This window comes from Tasmannia lanceolata, unplaced genomic scaffold (genome assembly GCF_043159265.1).
Source record: "Tasmannia lanceolata isolate RefF3 unplaced genomic scaffold, GAP_Taslan_0.1 ptg000015l, whole genome shotgun sequence".
NCBI classification, from domain to species: Eukaryota; Viridiplantae; Streptophyta; class Magnoliopsida; order Canellales; family Winteraceae; genus Tasmannia; species Tasmannia lanceolata.
Genome location: NW_027518692.1, coordinates 45,642,703 through 45,663,758, shown reverse-complemented (window position 1 = coordinate 45,663,758; position 21,056 = coordinate 45,642,703). Strand labels below are relative to the sequence as shown.

The following is a 21,056-nucleotide window of genomic DNA, read 5'->3' as shown; positions in this document are numbered from 1 at the left end:
TACCAAGCCCCTCGGTGCATCTCAATTTCATCATCTCATTCACATGTTAGGCATTCACAATATCCATGCCCAACTTGAGGGGGAGTATTAGGAAATCAAGCCTTTTGTCAACAAGCCTTTTCGCAAGTAGCTGATTGTAATATGTACAGCCTTTTGGCAAGAAGCCTTTTGGCAAGTAGCTGCCATCTTGGAAATCCTTGGTCAACGCATTCCAATGCAATCTTCCTAATATGTACAACATCCCCTCCATCATGGGATTACAACCGTTGTAAATTTATTCTCTTCCCTATTTGGGAGACACTCTGTATCTCTATATATTGAATACATTTGCATCAATAAAATATACATATTGGAAACGATTCTCTTTCTTATCAGAGTCCAGTAATCACAATCAGCTGCCATAATCAGCTTCCACAATCCCAAACAAACAGGAATTCGAATGGCTATAAATACAATCTGATTTTTTTGTTCATGATCATTGCCTCATTGCCAACTCTATAACAGTTCATATCAAATCCCCCTGTCATTTAACCAAACGTTATTTAGTAGCAATTTTTAAGATTATTACAACAGCCACTAGAGAAGTGCCAATAAAGGGAGGAGTGGCATTACTAAATCAAGGGACTATAGATATTATTTCTCTTTCAAGGTATGCAACAGAGACGATCATTACAGCTTAGTGGGCATTTTGATCCTGTTGGTAGCGTATGGAATCGATATATCAGATCAATGAAGGTGGAACCCACAATGCACCATTAGTGGGAAATAGACGGATCAGATCAATCAAGGTGGGACTCACTATGCACCATTAGCGGCCCCCATCTGACCCAGTGGGCGCCGCTGTTATAGTTTTTAAAAATGCGACTTCCTTCCATTTTTCCATTATTCAATCTTTTCTTCAAAAACCAGACACTCAACCCAAAGAGGAAAAACTATCTTGGGTAAATCCCGGCTTACTCATAACCGACGCAGGCCGAGACAGTTTCTTGGGTAGGGTAGGATTCTGGAAAGACCCAACCCGACCCAAGCTGAGATAGTGCCAATATCAGTAGCCTAAATAAATTATGCAGAAATTTGACAATTTTTTCCTGCTTTGAGCTCTGCATGTAAAGATCAGCGTGGATTTAGTACTTGTAAAGCAAGAAAGTAGCATCCGGCATATCTATCTTTGATGATATTCTAACATACATTCAGTTGCTGAAAATCAATATTTACATATTTGGGTGTATTACAGGTTGGAAAGAGCACACTGGATTATGGATTTGAGGGATTTCTCGATTCAGTCTTGGATTCTGTGCCATGTTTAGTGTACAGAGAACCTATGCTTGGGACTTCAGTGTGAGATGAAACCATTGCAGAAAGAGGCTGAAAGTTAGTATTCCCAACAGACCAGTACAGAACCCATTTCAGATTGCAAAGAGTATACTTGAGTGCCTTTGTCCAATTCTCCAGTTTATTGAAACTTAGTGTAATGGTGTAGTTCTCCACTCTGTCATTTTCGATCCTGCGATATTCAGCAAAACTAACAGTTTAAAAATAGGTGCAACCAAATCACAAGCTGCAAAAGAAATGGATTGCAACACACTTGTTCGGATGATACAGTAAAATGTTAGCCAGTCCCCAAGAAATTTATCAACACAGGATTCAATACAGTAAAATCTCGAGTGATATAAAAATCCAGGATTCTAGAGAGAAGCGAAACGGACGGCCTCCTCCTTCTCTTGTCTCCCATCCAGGATTTTGAAGAAATCCAAGATTCTAAAATCCACAGATCCAAACGGCCCCTAAACAAATCTCTTGCCAAGGTAACATCAAGAACATAAACAAGTAACTCCATGGATAAGGTGGAGTTGATCGATGCAATGATCAATTGATCCTTGGCATGCCAAGAATCATATTCTGGATTAGACTCCCAATTCTCCCTCAATCCATCACTTCCCTCCTTCCTCACAAACTCATTAGGTGTTATAGATAAGTGTTCAAAATGACCAAGAATGCCGTGAGCATAAGCGATAGGAAAATGTTGACCTTTCTAGAGTAGGAAATCATCATGAGTGTTCAATGGTGATTAGTAGAGAAAACAAGTAGAGGACAATATAGATAAAAGAGAGATGATGAGGATATCCACAACTAGAGAGAAGCCAAAGCAACCAGTCCCTAATGGGGACCACATGGGAGATTTAAAGCCTTTGTGACCCCTAAATCCTGTTCTATTCAACGGCTTAAGGGTCTTTTTATTTCATTCTTTTAATTCACGTCATTTAAGTGTAAGGGGCCCCACAACTGAAGTTATGAACGTATGGGTAAAAAAGACCTTTTGGTCTTATTCCACTTAAGTTTTATTTTTTATAGGTAAGTTGGGATTGAACCTACGACCTGAAGGTTGAGAGACATAGCCTACCTTGAGCTCTTGACCAATTGAGTTGATGTGATTCAGTCAAGACATTAGATTTTTCTCCCTATTGGACGTGTGGTATTTTTCTCTTATCCTTCTTTTCTCCATCTCTCCATGCCTTGATTGAGATCAGTCCATCTTCATATCTCTAGTTATATCTCTTTCTTCTCTTGAAGGCTACCTACATCTAGATGACCAAGACCCTCGGTCTGCACACTATACAGGTACAGATTTTTCCCATATTCTTATTTTCATCACAACCTATCATTATTTCTACTTTGAGCCTACCCCAATCCACTTTAGCCCTATGCACTACACATATCCCCATCCTTATTTCATTACCCCTTCTAGTTTTCTTTAGGCCATAGTTAGGGAGTTTTCTCTAGCCATATCCCTTTCTCATCTTGTAGGATACCTATATTTAGACAGCCAAGGCCGAGGACCTGCACACTACCTAGGTACAATTTTTTACCACTTTCTTATTTTCATTAAAGCCCACCAGTATTTCTCCTGTAAGCCTACCCCCAATCCCGCATACCCTATACCTTATACATATCCCTATCCTTATTTCATTGTCCCTTTTAGATTTCTTCAGGCTGTAGTTAAGGAGTTTATTTTACTGATTTGATTTGTTACCAGACCTGATTATATATTTGATTATTATTGATTAGTATGCTGATTTTCTATGGTTTATAATCTATTATTTGGAAGTCTCTTAGCTGATTTAATTTCTATTGGTGGAAGAATTCAAAAGCTTTGAATCTTTGTGAAAGCGAGTCATTTAATTACAAGTTAGTTTATTCTGTAACGAGAATGTATAGTGCAAATTCATCTTTCAAAAAAAAATGTATAGTGCAAATTCTCATAAATCAACCTGCGAACCCTAGGTTTGTATCATGAGTTTAGGCTCAAACCCCTTATTTTAGTGAAATTGGGCCCACCTTGTGTTGCACGACTAAAGAAGGAAGATGGGATCCAAAACGTGAAGCAAGAAGTTTCCTTTAAATTTAGAAAGTTGACTCAGTCAAAGGTATTGTTTCTTTCCTAGAGAGTCTAGCAAAGAGACCTAGATTAGGTAGCTTCTAATTATCCTTAGTTACCAATAAAGGAATGTTTAGATTAGGAAGTTTCTTTTCTTTACATTTCTATTGAAGCAAGAGAGAATGGGCATGGGATTTGAATTGTGGCCTAATTTAGGACCAAGGCTGGACACCCAGTTTGGCTTCTTTTTCCTATAAATTGTGAGGCCTTTTGGCTATTGCCCATTTAGCTACAGAATGAATGTTGAAGTTTATCAATCTTGGCTTGGGTGTGGTGCTCTTGCCCAAAGCGTGATGCTCCAGAACCCCTACGTGTGATGCCCCTCTCTCTCTCTCTCATATTTTTTTCTTTTTTATTTACATTTCTTGATCCCTGCAACCTGCTCCTTGTCCTGGATCCTTGACCCACAAACCCAGCTGAAGATACCAGTCCCATACTTTCCCTTCCATCGACCCCCATTATCCTACAACTTGCAACCCGTAACCTTCACCTTACCCTTATATTAGCTTGCGACAACCTTAGAATTCCCTGTGCATCCCAGAACTTATACCAGTTCAAGATCTCACCAAGAACCCAACACGACGGACTAAACCCTTACTTACCCTGCAACACCCAATTTTTGTATTTTTTTTTTCTTTTGAACTGGAACACCCAATTATTAACCTAAAACCTGAACCCCATCACCCAAAACTATTACTAACCTAGAAACCTGTTAAAGACCCTCCCTTTTCAAGCCCGATTGGCCCAACAACAATTTTCACAAAATCTATGTCAAGTAAATCCTTTCTTTAGAACTGTAAAGACATTTATGACTGTTAGGACTTAGGACCTATCATTATCGTCCATATACCTAGTATTCACCCTCGCCACACCCCAACCACACACTTATATCTGTCCCAATTGTTTATAAACTCATAATAAACGTCTTCTGCCTAAACTTGTATCTATCATTTCAACCTGCAGCAGTCCCTTACCTTTGTAACAGTTTACCCTAGCCTTCCACATGTTTCTAATATACCTGCTCCCTGAAATAACAAATACTTGTCGTTACAGTCCAGTCCTAGTTTACGACTGAGGGTCTAAACTTTTTTAACCTAGATCTATCGTAACTAACATAAATTCTACTTAAGATCAGTCCACATTTGTAAAGCCTTCAAAGCCTGTCATAACAGTCACTATACCATAGACCCTGCAAATTTACAGTTAAATTTCCCAACAGTCTTAACAGCAATCGATAGCCTTGAAACTCGTCAATAGTCCCTTGACACCGGTCGCAACCCTTAATCCATACCAAACAGTTCATTTTAAAACTTGCAAAACAGTCATTTTTTACGCTGTTAACAGCCCCCAAGAAGGCTAGAACTGTTAAAACAGTCCCTTAAGGCCTGCGAACACAGTCCTTAAATAGCCCCCTGACCTTACCCCATCAACCAAATCGTCCCCCAATTACCCTGAAAATTCTTTACCTCACATACTATCATTACAGTTTAGACTCTGGCAGTCTGGCCTTTAAATCCTTACCCTACTGCTTTAATCAAGATCAGTAGACCTGAGTTTGCCTTTCCTTATCAGTCCTACATCAAGTGGTATCAGGGCAAAATATCTAGTTATCTTCCCTTAATGTCTTAATATAGAGCATTAGAGGGAGAGTGTGGACTTTTCTAATTGACACTCTAATTGACACTCAGAGAAATTATATGATGAAGGTCGTACAGTATGGAAACCTTTCTATTCATTATGGAAACCTCTATAGATCGGAGAGCTAGGATCATCATATCCAGGGGCGATGCCAGAAATTTTGCACAAGGGGGGCAAAAATTATAGTAATTTTTTATCTATCTTAAAATTAAGATAGAAAAAATTTCTATCTAAAATTTTGCACAAAGAAGGGAGATAAAAATGGTAACATTACAATTTTAAACTTATTTTCTATCTTAGGGATGATTGGAAAGGGGGGCATATTTTTTAAAAAGGGGTAAGTATAAAAAAATATTAAAAAATAAAGGTATATATTTTTTTTTCCAAAAAATAAGGGGGGCAATTGCCCCCCTTTCCTTACAAGTGGCATCGCCAATGATCATATCGATATGATTTTTAGTTCACATCCTATTTAAGTTGTGGCCCAATTAATGGACGGTTTGGATCATCCTATGGAGTGTTCGCACAGTACTTTTTGAAAAATAATGGACTATACGGCCCTTCATCATATAATTTCTCTCTTCTTAATACTAATAAACAATTAATATCTCCTCCAATACTATTGGATGAATGTCAGTACAAGGTAAGAAAAACTCACTTATAAGGTAGCTTGAAACACTTTTCGGGTGGTATGTTGTTTTCTTGATCCTTAGAATTTGCAAAGTCAGCAAAGTCCTTGAGGCATGCCAAGAACAAGGTCATTGCTTTGTCGTAGCGAGTGCTCCAAAATAAATTCACAGGACCAAACCTGTAAGAAAAAGTTGTATGTTCCAGCATCAGTAAAATAGGCATTATTTATTTTCAGAACAAACAAAAAAACTCACTAAAAAATCTGACACCATCAGATAGCTCAAATGAGACCACTAAAAGACAACTATGACACAGAATAAAGAGTTTATTCCCCGTGAAGAAGCAGCAGAGATATGAATAATATGGACAGTTGGAAAATTTCACGGCAGAAGAGAAACCAGTAACAAAGGTGAAAAGTAATACTGAGTTAAAATGGAAAAGGAAAGAGCATACATTCAAACGATTTTTGGCTTTTAGATAATAAATGTATTATAAGGAATACAACTACGGATTAAACCAAGGCAAAAGTAAAGAGAGGAAGACATCAAAAGGTATAAGGATTTCAATTCTAAAAAATTCACAATTTCCATATTTTAGTTATTATAGAGCTAAGAAACAGAAAAGTTGCTACATATAAGCGCACTCATATGTGCTCATTTGCCTATGAATGCAGTAACACACGACACAACCCATACGTACATGATTTCAAAGGGTTTAAACAGAATGACTTGCATAGCAAGAAAAAACATTTGTTCTTTAATGGTATCAAGAAAAAACATGATAAAAATAAAATCGGAACAACCTTTTTTTTGTAACAAGTGAGCCAAAAAACCAGAGAATCGTATATTTCACCAACCAAATAAAAAGTTGAAATTACTGGTCTAGACAATAAAGAAAATAAAAATTCCAAGCCATCATGAAACAGCTATGGTTTCAAGCTTCTATATTAAGCATCAAGGGGAGTACAGATATATGTTATGATGCCAAAGAAAAATGTATTACTGTAGACAACTCTGCGTTAAAGAAAATACTTAACATATAATTGATATGATGGAGTGAATCATACATAGTAAAAGATTAAAACAAAATTTAGGTATCCTTTTTTGTACTAAAAAAATTTGGGTATCTTAAAGTAATCAAGATGCTATAAATGGACCAGATTGGTGAAGATATCACAGTGGATGTAGAAACAATTCACAATGAATATCACATAATTGAAACATGACAAACAAGAGAAGTAATCCAGTGATTGTAATACAAAGACTATTAAACTTTTCAAACTGTGGAGCATCAAACTAAAAAAGAGGCTACTCACAGCTCATATGTGTTGTTGCTGCTGTCCCTAATTCGTGGGTAACTTCCCATTGGGAGAATCTTTATTCGATATCTGAAAATAAGTGAAGGAATTTCCAATAACAAGTGGTACTGAAAAATGGTTGGGCACCTGGATACATCTGAATTACTAAGAAAAGTCATAGCATGCACAAGCCTCCAGTAGTATATAAGAAGCCACTTAAGTCATTTAAATGACCTGAGTGGGCCTTAGGTGTGCTTAAGTGATGGGTTTTAAATGGACTAAGTGTTAAGTGGTGGGCCCCCCTTCTATGGTCCAATAAAGAATAAAGACAATAAATAAGGGGGTCATAGAGTGGGCTGGGGGGGGGAGGGAATGGGAAATAAGAGGATAGTGATGCGGACCCTAGGTGATGGGAACAGCCCTACATTTAGGCTAGATAAGTACTCAAAATAGAAACAAGAAGTCCAAACTCCAAACAAACTATTAAAAATAGAAACAAGCCTAAATGGCTAAATCAGGCAATTAAGAGGGCTGGATCACATCATAGATGGAATCCTTCACCGTTATCACATTTAAATTTGACGGCAATTCTGGAGGTAAACCTAGCCACCTAGGTTGGCTGGGATGTGATCAAAGCTTTTTCAGGCCCTATTGGCTTTGTTGATTCGAATGAGACAGAAATCAAAGCCATTCTTCAAGGCCTTGTCCTCCTCCAGGAAACTCAAGGCAATCGGGTTTGCGTGGAGGGAGACTCGACAATCATCATTTTCTGGGTAACTAATAAGTTCATGGGGTCGGAGAGACTCACAAAATCAATCTTTCAAATCAGAGATATATGTAACTCGATGGATATCTCTTTTTCTCCCATCCCTTGGTCAGTGAATGATATGTCCGACAAACTTCCTAAATGTGGGACTGCGTGATAGGATGATTGTACCTGGATCTTTCCCTATAGAGTAATGGGACTATATCTATTTTCAACGGTTTAGGGCTATCTCAACCCTAACCATCTTTTTTCTTAATAAAATTTCATTTAATATAAAAATTAACAGTAAATCCCGATTTGGAACCAAGAAATCATACCATCATGATGTGAAGTAGTCATACCAAATGGGGTCACCAATAACAAGTCTAATGATACAAACAGTCGTCAAAACCCTCAGAATCATCGGGACATATCAAGAAAGGAAGAAGGGGGATGAGGGGGTTGATGTCATTGGGACAACACGTGCTTCTGTCAACAGGGGGACCCATCTAGTGGAACGGCAAGGAAGCAGTGGAAGCTTGCTGTTTTTTTTTTTTGTTCTGAAATCAATGGGCATTTCAAGAAAAGGGAAAATACAACTCCAAGGAAACTAAGGATTTGGGGTAGATCTAGCTTTCAGAAAGGGGTTTGGTAGCTAAAATAAGTACATTGAAGAGTTCTGATATTGTGCTTTGGAAGAAGCTCGTACAGCTTGGGAAAGGTTTTATATGGACCAAAAAGAAGAATTTACCTAAACTGATATGCCGCTTCTCTGTGGTACCGGTTGTTGCTTCATTGATTTGCTTCATTAATAGGCTCTCAATTAGAATTTTATCAATAAGAACTGGTACCAAGATCGGGTTTTTCTCTAATAGAAAAGGATGTACTTTTTTAGGTTGCATGGCAGTAATTATTTGTTGTTTTTAGACGTCCTTAAACTAGCAAGTCAAGTCCTCGAAGATGTAAGAGAAAAGGTCTAGGTCTGATTATACTTGAGAATAGAGCAGAAGTTATTGCTGAAAAGTCTATAAATACTAATATTCTGTGTAATTAGCAATTCACAAGTTTTCAGTCAATAAAATTTTATTTCTGCTCGAATTTCAGAGCATTCTCAATTCTTTTTTCAAGCCATCCGATCGCCTATTTGAAGGAGATTTTTAATCCCTAAATTCAGAATTTCTGATTTATTTAATGGCTAAATCTGAAGGTCAGTCATTCATCTAATATAGTGAGTTGATTTAATCAGCTATTGCATATATACAAATGAATACATGTGTAGTTTATCATTGAATTATTAGGAATTCTCCATTAATTACAGAGAGCTCCACATATGCCTGTTTCCAATCAAAGTATCAATTCATAACTTATTTTTTAGGTCATTTCAGTTAGCAGTCATTCAACCAACTAGTCACAAAGTAAAAGTGAGGTTTTAAAAATTCAAGTACTGAAGAAATGAAAATGAAGTAAATAAGGCTGTGTTCTTCAATACTTCTCCGTTTCCGCATTTCAAAGTGGGTGAAATGGGTGGAGAGAATCACGTGGAGCGACTCCGCTTACATCAGAAAAAGCAGTGGCGCAGGTTGCATTTTGAACGAGATTTGGAGAAATGAGTGGAACGGGTAGGGGTTGGGGAATGCCATTCTCCATATTTTCAAATTTTTTCTGTTCTTCGCAATGAAATAGGCGCAGAAGCACTTCGGAGAAAGGTTAAAGAACACAACCTAAGTAACATGGTAGAGAACAGCGTAGACAGCCTGATGTATTTCCAGATGATATAAAGGATACGGAAACTTTGGCCACAAATATTGAGCCATCGTGTGAAGAAGAAGGCATGCCTGCCCCCAAGCAGCATTTATCTCATCCCACTCGACCTAAATGTTCAAACACAAGGTCAGACAACCACATCAAAAGCTTCATACAGATTAGACAAAGCATTACAATCCTTGCATCACCACCACACACACGTGAAAAGATGGGCCAAGTTCCAATCATGCGTACCGGTATCTTAGGAAGACGGCCAAGTCGGAAGTTGTTGATGGTTCCAAATTCACCATCATGCGATATAGGAAAAGCATCATTCAGCACATTGGTGCGCTTTAACAATTCCAGATGTGCTTGTGAAACTTCAATCTTAGCCAAAATAGCATCTCTTTCTTCCTGTTTAATTAGAGACGCTTTTGTATTAAACCAAGCCAACCTCATGGATTTGCAATAAAACGACAGAAAATACAGATGCCTTCTTTGACTGATATGCTTAGTTCACAAAGTTCAGCAATAAACAACGTATAATCGAGATACTTAGTTCACTTCAGCAATGAACAACACATATTCCCTATAAAATATGCCAGTGAATGTGCATTGAAAGTAGAATTTGTAGGGCACCTCAGGTTAATGTCTAAATACATTCACATGCAGTGTTCCAACTGATAATCCCTGAACAGTGCATCTCAATTCTAACAGACTAACACTACTGCCATAAAAAAGTATTCACATCAGTTGCTCCATATGATGTTTCTAATTTGAAAGAATTGGAAAAAAAATCTTGCGATGGCTAGTCTATTTACCCAGTAATTGAATAGTTTATGACCTAAAGGAAAGTAGAAGCCAAGCTAGAGAGACTGTATCAACTAATATGTTTTGAAGAAGTTTACATAGTATCAACTAATATGTTTTGAAGAAGTTTACATGACTAACATTAACAAAGCATTACTACTTTCACTTGTTAGAGGTGCTTCCACAAGGTAAATCATCCTCTAAGGTCTGTTTGGAGGTACGTAATATAAAAATAGAAGAAAAGGAATATAGATTCCTTTTTCTTTACTGTACCTATTCTCTCAATTTAAGAGGAAAGTCAAACAGTGTAATACAACTTGCATTTGGAAAAATTACAGCTGACAAGTATTGACCTGTGAATAGTAAAGGGCAACCAAACAATACTAGGAAATGGAAAATGTGTCCTTCTACATCCACGACAAGTTAATGGAGACGGTCTGCTGATTGGAAGACTCGAGAATGGTGAAGGAAGAGAGGTTAATGCGGCGGGCGAGAGATTTCGTTTGGAAGTTGTGGGCGACGATGAAATAGAAGGGGCGTGTCGAAATGGCAGAGGTCAGCATTTTTCTGTTTTCATCTGGAAGCTGAGGGCGACTATGCATTTCCGGGTGAGATTGATGAGGCGGGCGAGAGATTTCAGGGGAGCGGATTTTGGGACCAAAGAAATTTGGAGAGAGAGATAGAGAGAGAGGGGGAGGGAGAGAGGCGAAGACAAATTTTCCACCTAAATCCACTTGATTTAGGCGGAAATTCGAGACACATTTTCAGGTGCCACGTCGGTCGACCAAGGATGGACAAGAAGAATTACACATATAGAAAAATCACTTCCCCTGTTATCCAAACGCACCTTCAACTGTTTTTCACAGAAAAAAAGCCCTTTCCCGACTACTTTCCCTCTTTTTACGGCATCCAAACGGGACCCTTAGTATATTATCCTTCTACACCTCCCATCCCCAGTTCAGATTTTGAACACCATCATCACTCTACATCCTTTATGCACCCAATTGTGCGAGTGAAACTGATGAAAGAACACAAATCGCTTAGATTTGCAACATACCTGGTGTGAAGTTAGCTGAAAATGGAAATTGTTGAACTCATGCCAGTACCTGAGATATATAAGCTCATTAAGAGAAGCAGTTAGATACTACTAATCCAAATGATAAATTTACTAGATAACAGCATACGCTTCCCAATGTTAAGAAAATCCAGAAAATGGAACTTGTGAAACGGGCTAAAATTAAAGGAGAGGGTTTGAGAGAACTGGTGATTAATTGTATTGTTTTTATTCTGTTGTATCTCTTTTGCTTTTATCTTGTACTTTGGGGTCGACCATCTTGGTCTCCCCCTTTTTTATTTGAGTGAAATTGCGACCATTCAAAAAAAAAGGTGTGTGTGTGTGTGTGTGAAAACGGTTTTGCACACTGTCTTCACTCGCAATAAGGTTGTCAGAATTCACTAGGTTCAGGTTGGGGAGTTTTCAGCTGAATAAAAGGGGCAGAAAGGAGTTATAAAAGTGGGAGTTTAATACGAAAAGGCTTATGAAGTCACAACATCAGTAAAGGCTGAAGTGGGTGCAGGGTAGTGCATTGGGATTGGAATCCGTAAGAGAACCAAAGCTCTTACTCCCAATTCCTAGAAATGATGCATGGTTCCAATGCATTTTATGTATGAAATCCAGAGTACAAGCAATGGAAGACCTGATTTAGACAAACACAAAGATGTTGGAGCACTTACCGTTCCTCTAATTCTTTAAAGTGCTTTGATTTTGATTCTAACTCCTTAAGTTCAGCATCTGCTTCTCCACACTGTTTCTCTGCTTCTTCAATTGCTGCTTCAAGTCTTCTTTCTTCTTCTTCAACCTTAATCAGTGCCCAAAATGAATGAGGACACTGAGATTTGAGTGAAGAAATTGCGCCGAGATGCTTCAGCTCATGTTACTTTGCAAGTATATTAAGAACAGATATCAAATATATATGATTTGTGGCTCAAAACTTTGATATGATCCTATTGAGTGGCAAAACAGAACCATAACAAAAAAGGATCATCTTCAAGAAAGCATATGATTTTCATTCAATTAAAATTATTCACTATTTGAATTTTACAGTGTATATAAAAAAAATCATACAGATTATGACCTGAATAGTAAGATTCACAAAAATAGTGAGACTCAAAAGGTGTGAAATATGGTTTTAAACTTTCATGCTAATAAAATGATTCACTATTTGAATTTTACAGTTTATTATTTTTATTTTTTACTGACAATTTTACAGTTAATTATCTTTAAAAAAAATTATGATCTGATAAAAAATAATCAGATTCAAAAGGTGCGAAATATGATTTTAAACTTCTAATAATATGTCAATTCCGGCCAACATGTATTGATTTCCGTGGGAACTGAAGTCCAAAGTAAAGCCCCAACTCCGAATTTTGATTCCTATTGCACACGCATAACCAAAAATTCCCCATTATATACAGGAAATATTAATGTCCGTTCATTTAATAAGATAAATTAAAAGTAAAAGAAATGAAAAGACCATCAGCTTTCAAAACACGTGGAATATCTATGTTTAGATACGATCTACATACAAACGAACATATATGGCAAGGAAACTCCATTACTGAATCATTCACAGTCCATATTATTACTCTTACACATACGATGTCTTTTTCTTTTCTTTTTTTGAAGATCCGAGAAATTCCAAGAAATAACACCAGGTGCGAAATTATAAAAGCTCCTTTAAGATACAAATGAACAAATATAGCAAGGAACTCCATTACTGAATCATTCACAATCCATATTATTACTCTTACACATACAAAGTCTTCTATTTGAAGATCCAAGAAATTACAAGAAACAACCCCATGTGCGAAATTATAAAAGACCCCTTTAAGATTAAACAATTCCATCGATTTGAGTATAATTGTATGTGTGATAGCACCTACTATACCAGGAATATTAATTAACTCATTTATTGCAATTGATCAGGATACCTTTTTTAGCTTCTTGGGTCTATTTCTTAGTTGAAGATCCCTCTTACTAACCGGAATAAAAGAATTAGTAGATTTGTTCCGCCCAAAATGGGAATGGGCTGGGGTTATGAACTTATAATCATGGAATCGACTCGGTCATCAGATTATAAGTTCTTCCATTCCGGACCAGACCGGAATAGGGTAATGTACATTCTCATTATGAGAGAGGGTCATTCAAGGGTATGTAAATAGATACTATGTTTACATATGGATCCCTAAGTTGTTAAATTCCATTTAGGATTAGGAATAAGCATAATCAGATCTGTTTTTTACATATCTATAGTTGTTTTGGTAACATATTCATTTCTTTAGGCTTCGATTGAATCAAGAAATCTAGGGGAAGGAATTGAGGTTTGCAACTTGATTTGTGTGAGGTTTAGAACTCTCTCTCTCTCTCTCTCTCTCTCTCTCTCTCTCTCTCTCTCTCTCTCTCTCTCATTTTTTCCTTCTACTCTCTTATTTGGCTGATATCAGCCCCTCCCTCCCCTTTTTTTTTTTTGAAATGGCAAAGAGATATCATTAAAAGAAGGGGGGGACCGAGACGGACCACACCCAAAAGTGCAGGGGAGAAACAGGATAGAAAAATACAAAATAAACTACGGAGGGAGAAAATCAAACAACTCCAACTCCGTACGACCAACCCCACTTCTAGCCAACGCATCCGCCTCCCCATTAGCACTCCTCCGCACGTGTCAAAGGCAATACCCGATCCCGAGATTAAATCCTCAATTTCATCAAAAAAGGATAAAAATCTCCAATGAGGCAACACCACCCTTTTCAACCAACGAATCACATTGAGTGAATCGCCCTCCACAATGGTGTTATCCAAGCACTCTCTATCTAATCTCTTGATACCATGATATACATCCTTCACTTCTGCCTCCGAAGTATCACATCTCCCCAAAGGACCAGAATAGGCCCACACAACTACACCACAGTCATCACCAAGTGCAGCTTGACAATCGAAGCATGCCTAGCACACCATCCCACTTCCCAGAAAAGTAGTCAGTGAACCCTGAATTCGCATCACAAGAACTCTGTGTTCTCATTAAAGAATTGACCCCTCAACTCCTTGAGATCCATATTTCAATGGTGTAGAGGCCCCTCACTACATTATCGTGATGGCTTCTCCACCAAAGATTGTCATCCTTAGCAGAATAAACGATTGTGGCACTTGCCTTGTCTTCTTCATCTTCAAGATTAGCAGCTTGAAGCATGGCTCCATTTTCCATATGAAGTTTTCCTACTCCTTAGCATTACACACGCCATCATATCTCTTTGGTTTGAGGGTTCGGACCTTCTTCACCTCTTTGTTATCCCTCCGCCATTGGCCACCATCTTCTCAAGGATGACCATCTCTCTCTTTCATCCTCCAATGTGCTAGATATATATTCCCTAAGTGTGCCTAATGCACTGGTGGCACTGCCCATGAGTGCCTCCATTCCTTTCCTCATTTCATCTCTGAAGGTGTATAGTGCACTTTGCATATCACTCTTTAAGATTAGCATTGGCTTTTTGCAAGCTCCTGGACGTCTTGATCCATTTTATCCATCTTGGAGTCCAAGGGCATCAAGGAAAGCTCCAACTTGCCCACATGCTCCCATAATGTTACCAAGTCTGTTGATCGATCCCGCTTCAACTCTTAGGACTTGTCCTTCTTTGACTTCTTAGGAGACGTACATCCCTTGCCTCCAACATGCTCCACTGCAATGATCTCCAAAGTTGTCACCGTGCTTCCCACGACTACGAACGTAGCAGCCCATTGCTCACAAACATAGCAAACCTCGCTCTAATACCAACTGTCAAAGTCCTTCTAATCCATAGACAGTGTCACTTGTGAAAATGTCCCAACGTTAGACTCAAGTCAGACTAACCTACCAAGCCTTGGCCTAAGGCAAGTAGGACACTTACTCTCACGCAAGGAAGCACATAAGAAGGAACGGAAGAATGCTTGTATTACTTATCAAAAACTTACAAGAGTGAATGTTCAGATGTGGTTTGCAAATGGGGAGGTCTCACCTATTTATAGGCTCCCGCCTACAGCAAATGACCTGATCTTGCCATGTCATTCAACCGTTTAGGACCATACTAGAACCTTCAATGTCCACTTCATTCTCCCGCATGTCTCTACAAAGTGTATACAATAAAACACTAGAACTTCTACAAGTATCAACACACTTCCATTCCAATAGTTTTCTAAATAATTCAAGAATCTAGAAGGTTCTCTATTCCACGAGGACCCTCTTGAACCTCGGGCCTATCAAAGGGAATCAAGGGAGCCACATCATCACCCTGTAACATGTAGCTTTAAATGTTTTTGGAGATTTGTTAGTGTTAAATTGTCTGTTATGGAGTTGTATTGAATTGTCTAATTAGCCAATTGTTCCTATCAGCTTCTACGAGTTAATCATTACCAAGCATTCACACAATTCGCACAAATGAAAGCACTAATTAACAGAATAATAAGGTTGATCGATTGATCGTCAAATGAGCACCTTCATTTTCTCACGAAGAAAATCAGTTTCACTAGGAGCATTGCGTGACTCCGCCTCAATGCATTGAAGAGAGGCTTCGTACACCTTGATGTCTCTGTTCACATCTTCAACCTCTTTATCAAATTTATCTGACAAAACCCTCATGCATTCTAAACATAGAGGTTGCTCAACCTGACAAAATGAAACCATACACACATAAATAGAAAATTACCAAGTACTATAATCTAGAGGATAAGAAGCAGATATCCCTCCAGCATCAAAAGACCAACTGGAAAGCGTGCGAGAGAGAGAGAGAGAGAGAGAGAGAGAGAGAGAGAGAGAGAGAGAGAGATTTATACCTGAGTTTGGGCAGTAGCAATATCAAATGCACGGTTCAGGACCATTATACTTGAGTGGAACGCAGTATTGTTCGTCTGCAAAGGACTAATGGGGCTTCCCCCGGAATTCATTAAATGTATCCCACCTCCCTCAGATACAGATTCACACTTGTACATGGAAGCAGCAGAAGGTGGCAATACCACAAATGACTCTTCTATCGCCTTCCCACTTTGGCTAGTTTCAGACTGCAAAGTTCCACCACGAGGGCGAGGAGGAACCCCATGAACCTGAATTCTTTGCTTCGGCAACACAACAAAAGATTGGTCCATTCGGGTCGAACCCAACACACTACCCGCTCCATGGATCAAAGATGCCTGCATTCCTGCACGCGTTTGTCCAAATCTACAGTAAGAGAAAGAAATGCCATCACCTTCTCTTTTTTTCTGTCTTGTTCTTAGTTATTTGTGTGAATACCCCAAGATAAGAGAAACAGCATAATCAAAAGGGATAGAGAAAGAGGGGGAAAAAAACCCTAACTAGAACGAGAAGAGTCGTTGAAGAATTTCTCTGCGTATGAATCGAGGCCAATGACGCAGAGGGCGTGGTGGCAATTCTGGCAGGCCCATTTAGGAAGATTCGGATCCCCGGGAAAGCTCCGTCCTTTATCTGCAGTATCGTCTTTCATGTGTTCTTTTTTCATGCCCTAGGCCTAGGGTCTTACCCACCCTTTTATTTCTTTCTTTTAACTCCTTCGTTTTGTCCCGGTGGGAAAGAGATTGCATTTTTACAGGTAGGGTTCGTTGCTTTCGCTCGTTTGTACATAAATAACAACTTGATTGTTGAGAAATTTATGTGGAAGAAGAGAATTGAGTGACGGTTGAAGGGTACATTCGTGAAAAAACATAGGGCCGTTTCGATACATGGACCTTTTTATAATTCGGGATTTTAAGATACGGGACTCTACAAGCTACAAGCTAAAATCTGGATTTTATAATCCAGGACTGTCAAATTCAGGTTTTAGCTGGACTGTAAAACCTGAGTTTTAGCTTGGCCGTTTGGATACACGGATTTTAGAATCTTGGATTTCCTACAAATCCTGGATAGGAGACGAGAGAAGGAGACTATATATCGTTTTCTGATTTCTCGCCCGCCTTTCCGTCTGCAAGAGAGTAGGAGATCATCCATGTTTCCAAGCTTAGAAATTTCAAGATGGGCTTCTAAAACCTGGATTTCTTATTTAAAATCCAGAATTATAACGAGAAGTGAAATGGCCGGTCTCCTCCTTCTATTGTCTCCCATCCATGATTTTGAAGAAATCCAAGATTCTAAAATCCACATATCCAAACAGCCATATAAATTTGAGGCTTTAGTATGTGTACACTATCCTGGATTAAAAAATCCATGCATCCAAATGGTTTCAAAAATTTTGCCATTTAATTTTGAAACGTTGTCAAAATACCGGCAGAGTCTTTGCTTCAAATTATTGAAAGCGTAGGCTTTTGTACTAAAAAAAACTAAATACAACATTTTAATATATTTATTTTGTATTTAAATCTCTCTCTCTCTCACACTTTTCATTTTTTTCATTTTTTAATTTTACTTCTTTTGGGGTTTTTTACATTTCTTTTAATTCTTCTTATTTTTATTTTTTGCATTTCCTTTTTCTTCTGGTACAAATATTTTATTTTTCCTTCTTTTTATTCTTATAATTTTTTATGAAGTATAGTGACTGATGTCTTCACGTATAGGAACTAATAAATGGGATCAGTGGAGGAGGCACATGTAGCATGAACCCAGGCCGCCCGACTTGCAAAATCTCTTTTACGGTGAAGGGATTTACATGCATGCTTATCTAGTTTAGTGCCCAAGGCCCCCCTAATGACCAATGCAGGCAAGTGTAAATCAGTCCAGCCCCCCTAAGAGTAAATTCCTCGCTCCGCCCCTGATTGGGATTATTAAGGAAAGGAGATAGTGAAGAAGAAAAATGTGCAAAAATAGAGAAATGCAAAACATAGGAGGCAGAAGGAGAAATATTAAAATAATCGAAAAAAAAAACTATAAAAATGAGTTTTTGGTGGTGAAAGAGAATTTATGCGGCAAAAATTAAAGTGTTAAAAAATATTGGTAAAATTACATTTAGTGGAGTAAAAAATTAGAGCGATAAAAACATATTTAGCACAGTAAAAGATATTTTAGGGGGTTAAAATTTTAAGCGTAGAAAATTTGTAGAGCTCTAAAAACTTTAGAGTAATAATTTTTTTAACTAAGAGCAATAAATTTGTTCTTTTAGTGGAATTGCATATTCATTATTTTTAAGAATGGTAAAAGAACAATAAGAGCGGTAACACATGGTGAAAAAAAAGAAGCAATTGAGAGAGATAAATCCGTTCTTCAAGAGGCAATTTGTATTGATGATTTTTAAGAGCGGAAAATTTGTTCATTAGTTTATCTTCATCTACTTTCCGATAATATATGTCTTTCAGATAATGTCTTTCCATCAGCAAAACGCCTTGTTGGGTTGCCAATGTAGCATTGAAATCTCTAAAGATTGACTACCAAGGACGTCTCATGGTTAATCATTGTATGTCGGCTAAGAAATCCGAGCCAAAAAAAAAACAACAAAAAAGGTAGAACTTTTCCTGGATTTCTTGCAAATGATGCTTTCTCTCTCTATATTTATTAGTAAATGGTAATGACACGCCCTTACCACTACTCTACGAGGTTGACAATGCAACTAATCGTTATTTACCACCATTCTACGAGATAATTAAATAAGCTCCAGGTAAATATTTATTGGTAATGACACCCCCTTACCACTACCCATTGCTTGCCTCCTCTATTGACTAATCTACCTGGTTTACCTGCAACCAAACCGAGCGATCCAAAGGAATGGTTAGGCTCGTCTAACCAAGGTAGGGTCAGCCGCGATAGATCTGATCGGGTCTATATGGCACATGTGGGGCCCAAAAGAGCGTACGCAACCATTTTTGTACGTGTTAGTGCTAGCGCATGCATGCATGCATCATGGGTGATTACTTTATTCACCTCAACACCTCGCTACCACGAAGGCGTGAAGACCAAGTCGTGAACACTATTTAATACACAACTGTTCTGGTAAAATAAAGTAACTAACCTCCCTCGAACAGACAACCATCCTCTATATTTTTTGGATTTTGTTCGGCAACCTAGCTCCCCCGCCGAGTCGATGAAAGAGAATAAATTCATTTTTTTTCTCTACACAATCAAGATCTTATTATGCTGATGGAGAAATTAAAAGGGATTCTCTCTCTTTATGCAAATACAGATTTTAAATTAAACTGCTGAATAAACTTTCATGTTTTTATTATTACGCGATCCCACATCATGCTTACGCACGATTACTTTTTATTTGAATTTACTCAGAATGATCGAGCCAAACTATAAGCACTTGATCGAATGGCCAAGATCAACTGATCAATGTGCATTTTGACCAATTGGAGACCTAATGTGGTGCCCATACGTGAACAATCCAAATTGATCAGAAAGGATGGAACCCATTATGTAATAGTGGGAATGCCTCTTCCCCACAGTGAGGTGAAGTGTTCTTGAATTTGTCGGTAATGATAGATCCACCCCCATTTCTAACTATGTACACCCGGCCCCCTCTGTGGTGGTATGATGACAGTGGAACACTGGAACTGTATTATTTTTAGGCTGTTTCTTTTGAGGTAAAATGGGCGTAAAGTAAATTTTATGACCATTTTAATCGAGGTAAAATTTGTTTTACATGTTAAAGTTTAAAGTGTAATTTTTGGAAACTCATTTTGTTTAGTTTTTATTTATTTTAGAGCAGTTCTAGCACTAGGGGAATCCGTTTTGTGAAAAACCAAGGGGGCATCAACCATTGAAGTCACGTCCACTAAAAACCAAAGGAAGGAAGCTCAAATCCCCATAAAGCAATAAATAATTCTTGAAAATGGTCAAATCATTGTTCATATCAGTCCCGTTTTTATTTTCCACACAGATCCCATTTTCAAAGTGTTTGCTTATCCGATGAGCGACAATTTGCTTTGGTGTGGAACCCCACCAATCTCCCCTTCCGCGCGGAAGCAACTTGGACAATCTCGCCCCTCCACGCGCTGCAATGTGGGAACCACGAGATACTACACCGGAGTTTCCGAGATCTTCCCTGAGGGACATTCCCGTCCTCAAAGGCAGACCAAGGTTAACACGCCCTGAGCTCTGATACCATTTGTAGGTAATTTAACTGGGTAGAACTCGTCCTCAAAACCTAGCCATTAGAGGGAGGATGCACATTCCCTTATAACCCATCAACATCCCATTTACTTATCAGATGTTGGACAATTTGCTTTTGCTTCGAACCCCAACATTTGCTCCATCTTTCCCAAACCCACTTCCCGCTCTATTTCAAACTCAAACTTTACTTGAAGCTCTAAACCCACTACTACTTCCCTAAGCATTCAAGTCTCCACTTTTCCATGCCTACTACCACTTACCTATGTCATTTACTCTCTATTTTCTATTGGCTAAGCCCAATCTCATTTACTCATGTTTTGTAGGGATTCTCCACTAGCAAGACTTTTATTAAAGATCTCGTGTGCAAGCTTGTGATGTGTAGAAAAGTGCCAACTTGCCCCATGTTTTCTCCATGTTTTGAAGGGTTCTATTTGTATTGTCTACCCGTACCTTAGATCTTCTATCATATATATTGAAGCACACCTTGTTGGCCATTGTTCTTCTTCTTCTTTGGTTGTGGGTTTTGGGCTAGCGTAAACCTAGGTTTCAGTATTTGAGAAGCAGATATTTTGGTGTTTGAAATCCGTCTTTTTCTTTCTTATTCCCGTTTTATATCTTGCCATTGATTGACAGTAGGAGCTAGTCATCATAAGTGAAGCAGCCGAGGAGGAGTTTCAA

At 38.3% G+C, this 21,056-nt stretch overlaps 1 protein-coding gene across 3 annotated transcripts; it reads right to left on the bottom strand.

The window, feature by feature from the left end:
• Positions 1-1,107: 1,107 nt before the first annotated feature.
• Positions 1,108-17,070, bottom strand: LOC143847570 (beclin-1-like protein). Of its 3 annotated transcripts, none has more exons than XM_077356474.1 (10): positions 16,680-17,068; positions 16,163-16,524; positions 15,825-15,995; positions 12,034-12,158; positions 11,357-11,405; positions 9,745-9,903; positions 9,532-9,617; positions 7,020-7,091; positions 5,733-5,882; positions 1,108-1,504 (listed from the first exon to the last, which is right to left on the bottom strand). In XM_077356474.1, exons 1-10 carry the CDS (start codon positions 16,840-16,842, stop codon positions 1,255-1,257), a joined length of 1,587 nt encoding a protein of 528 aa, XP_077212589.1. In that variant the 5' UTR covers positions 16,843-17,068; the 3' UTR covers positions 1,108-1,254. The 3 variants fall into 3 exon arrangements, with proteins under 3 accessions (XP_077212589.1, XP_077212590.1, XP_077212591.1); XM_077356475.1 differs by having other exon boundaries at positions 16,163-16,544; positions 16,680-16,818; XM_077356476.1 differs by lacking the exons at positions 11,357-11,405; positions 12,034-12,158 and having other exon boundaries at positions 16,680-17,070.
• Between the last annotated feature and the right edge of the window lie 3,986 nt (positions 17,071-21,056).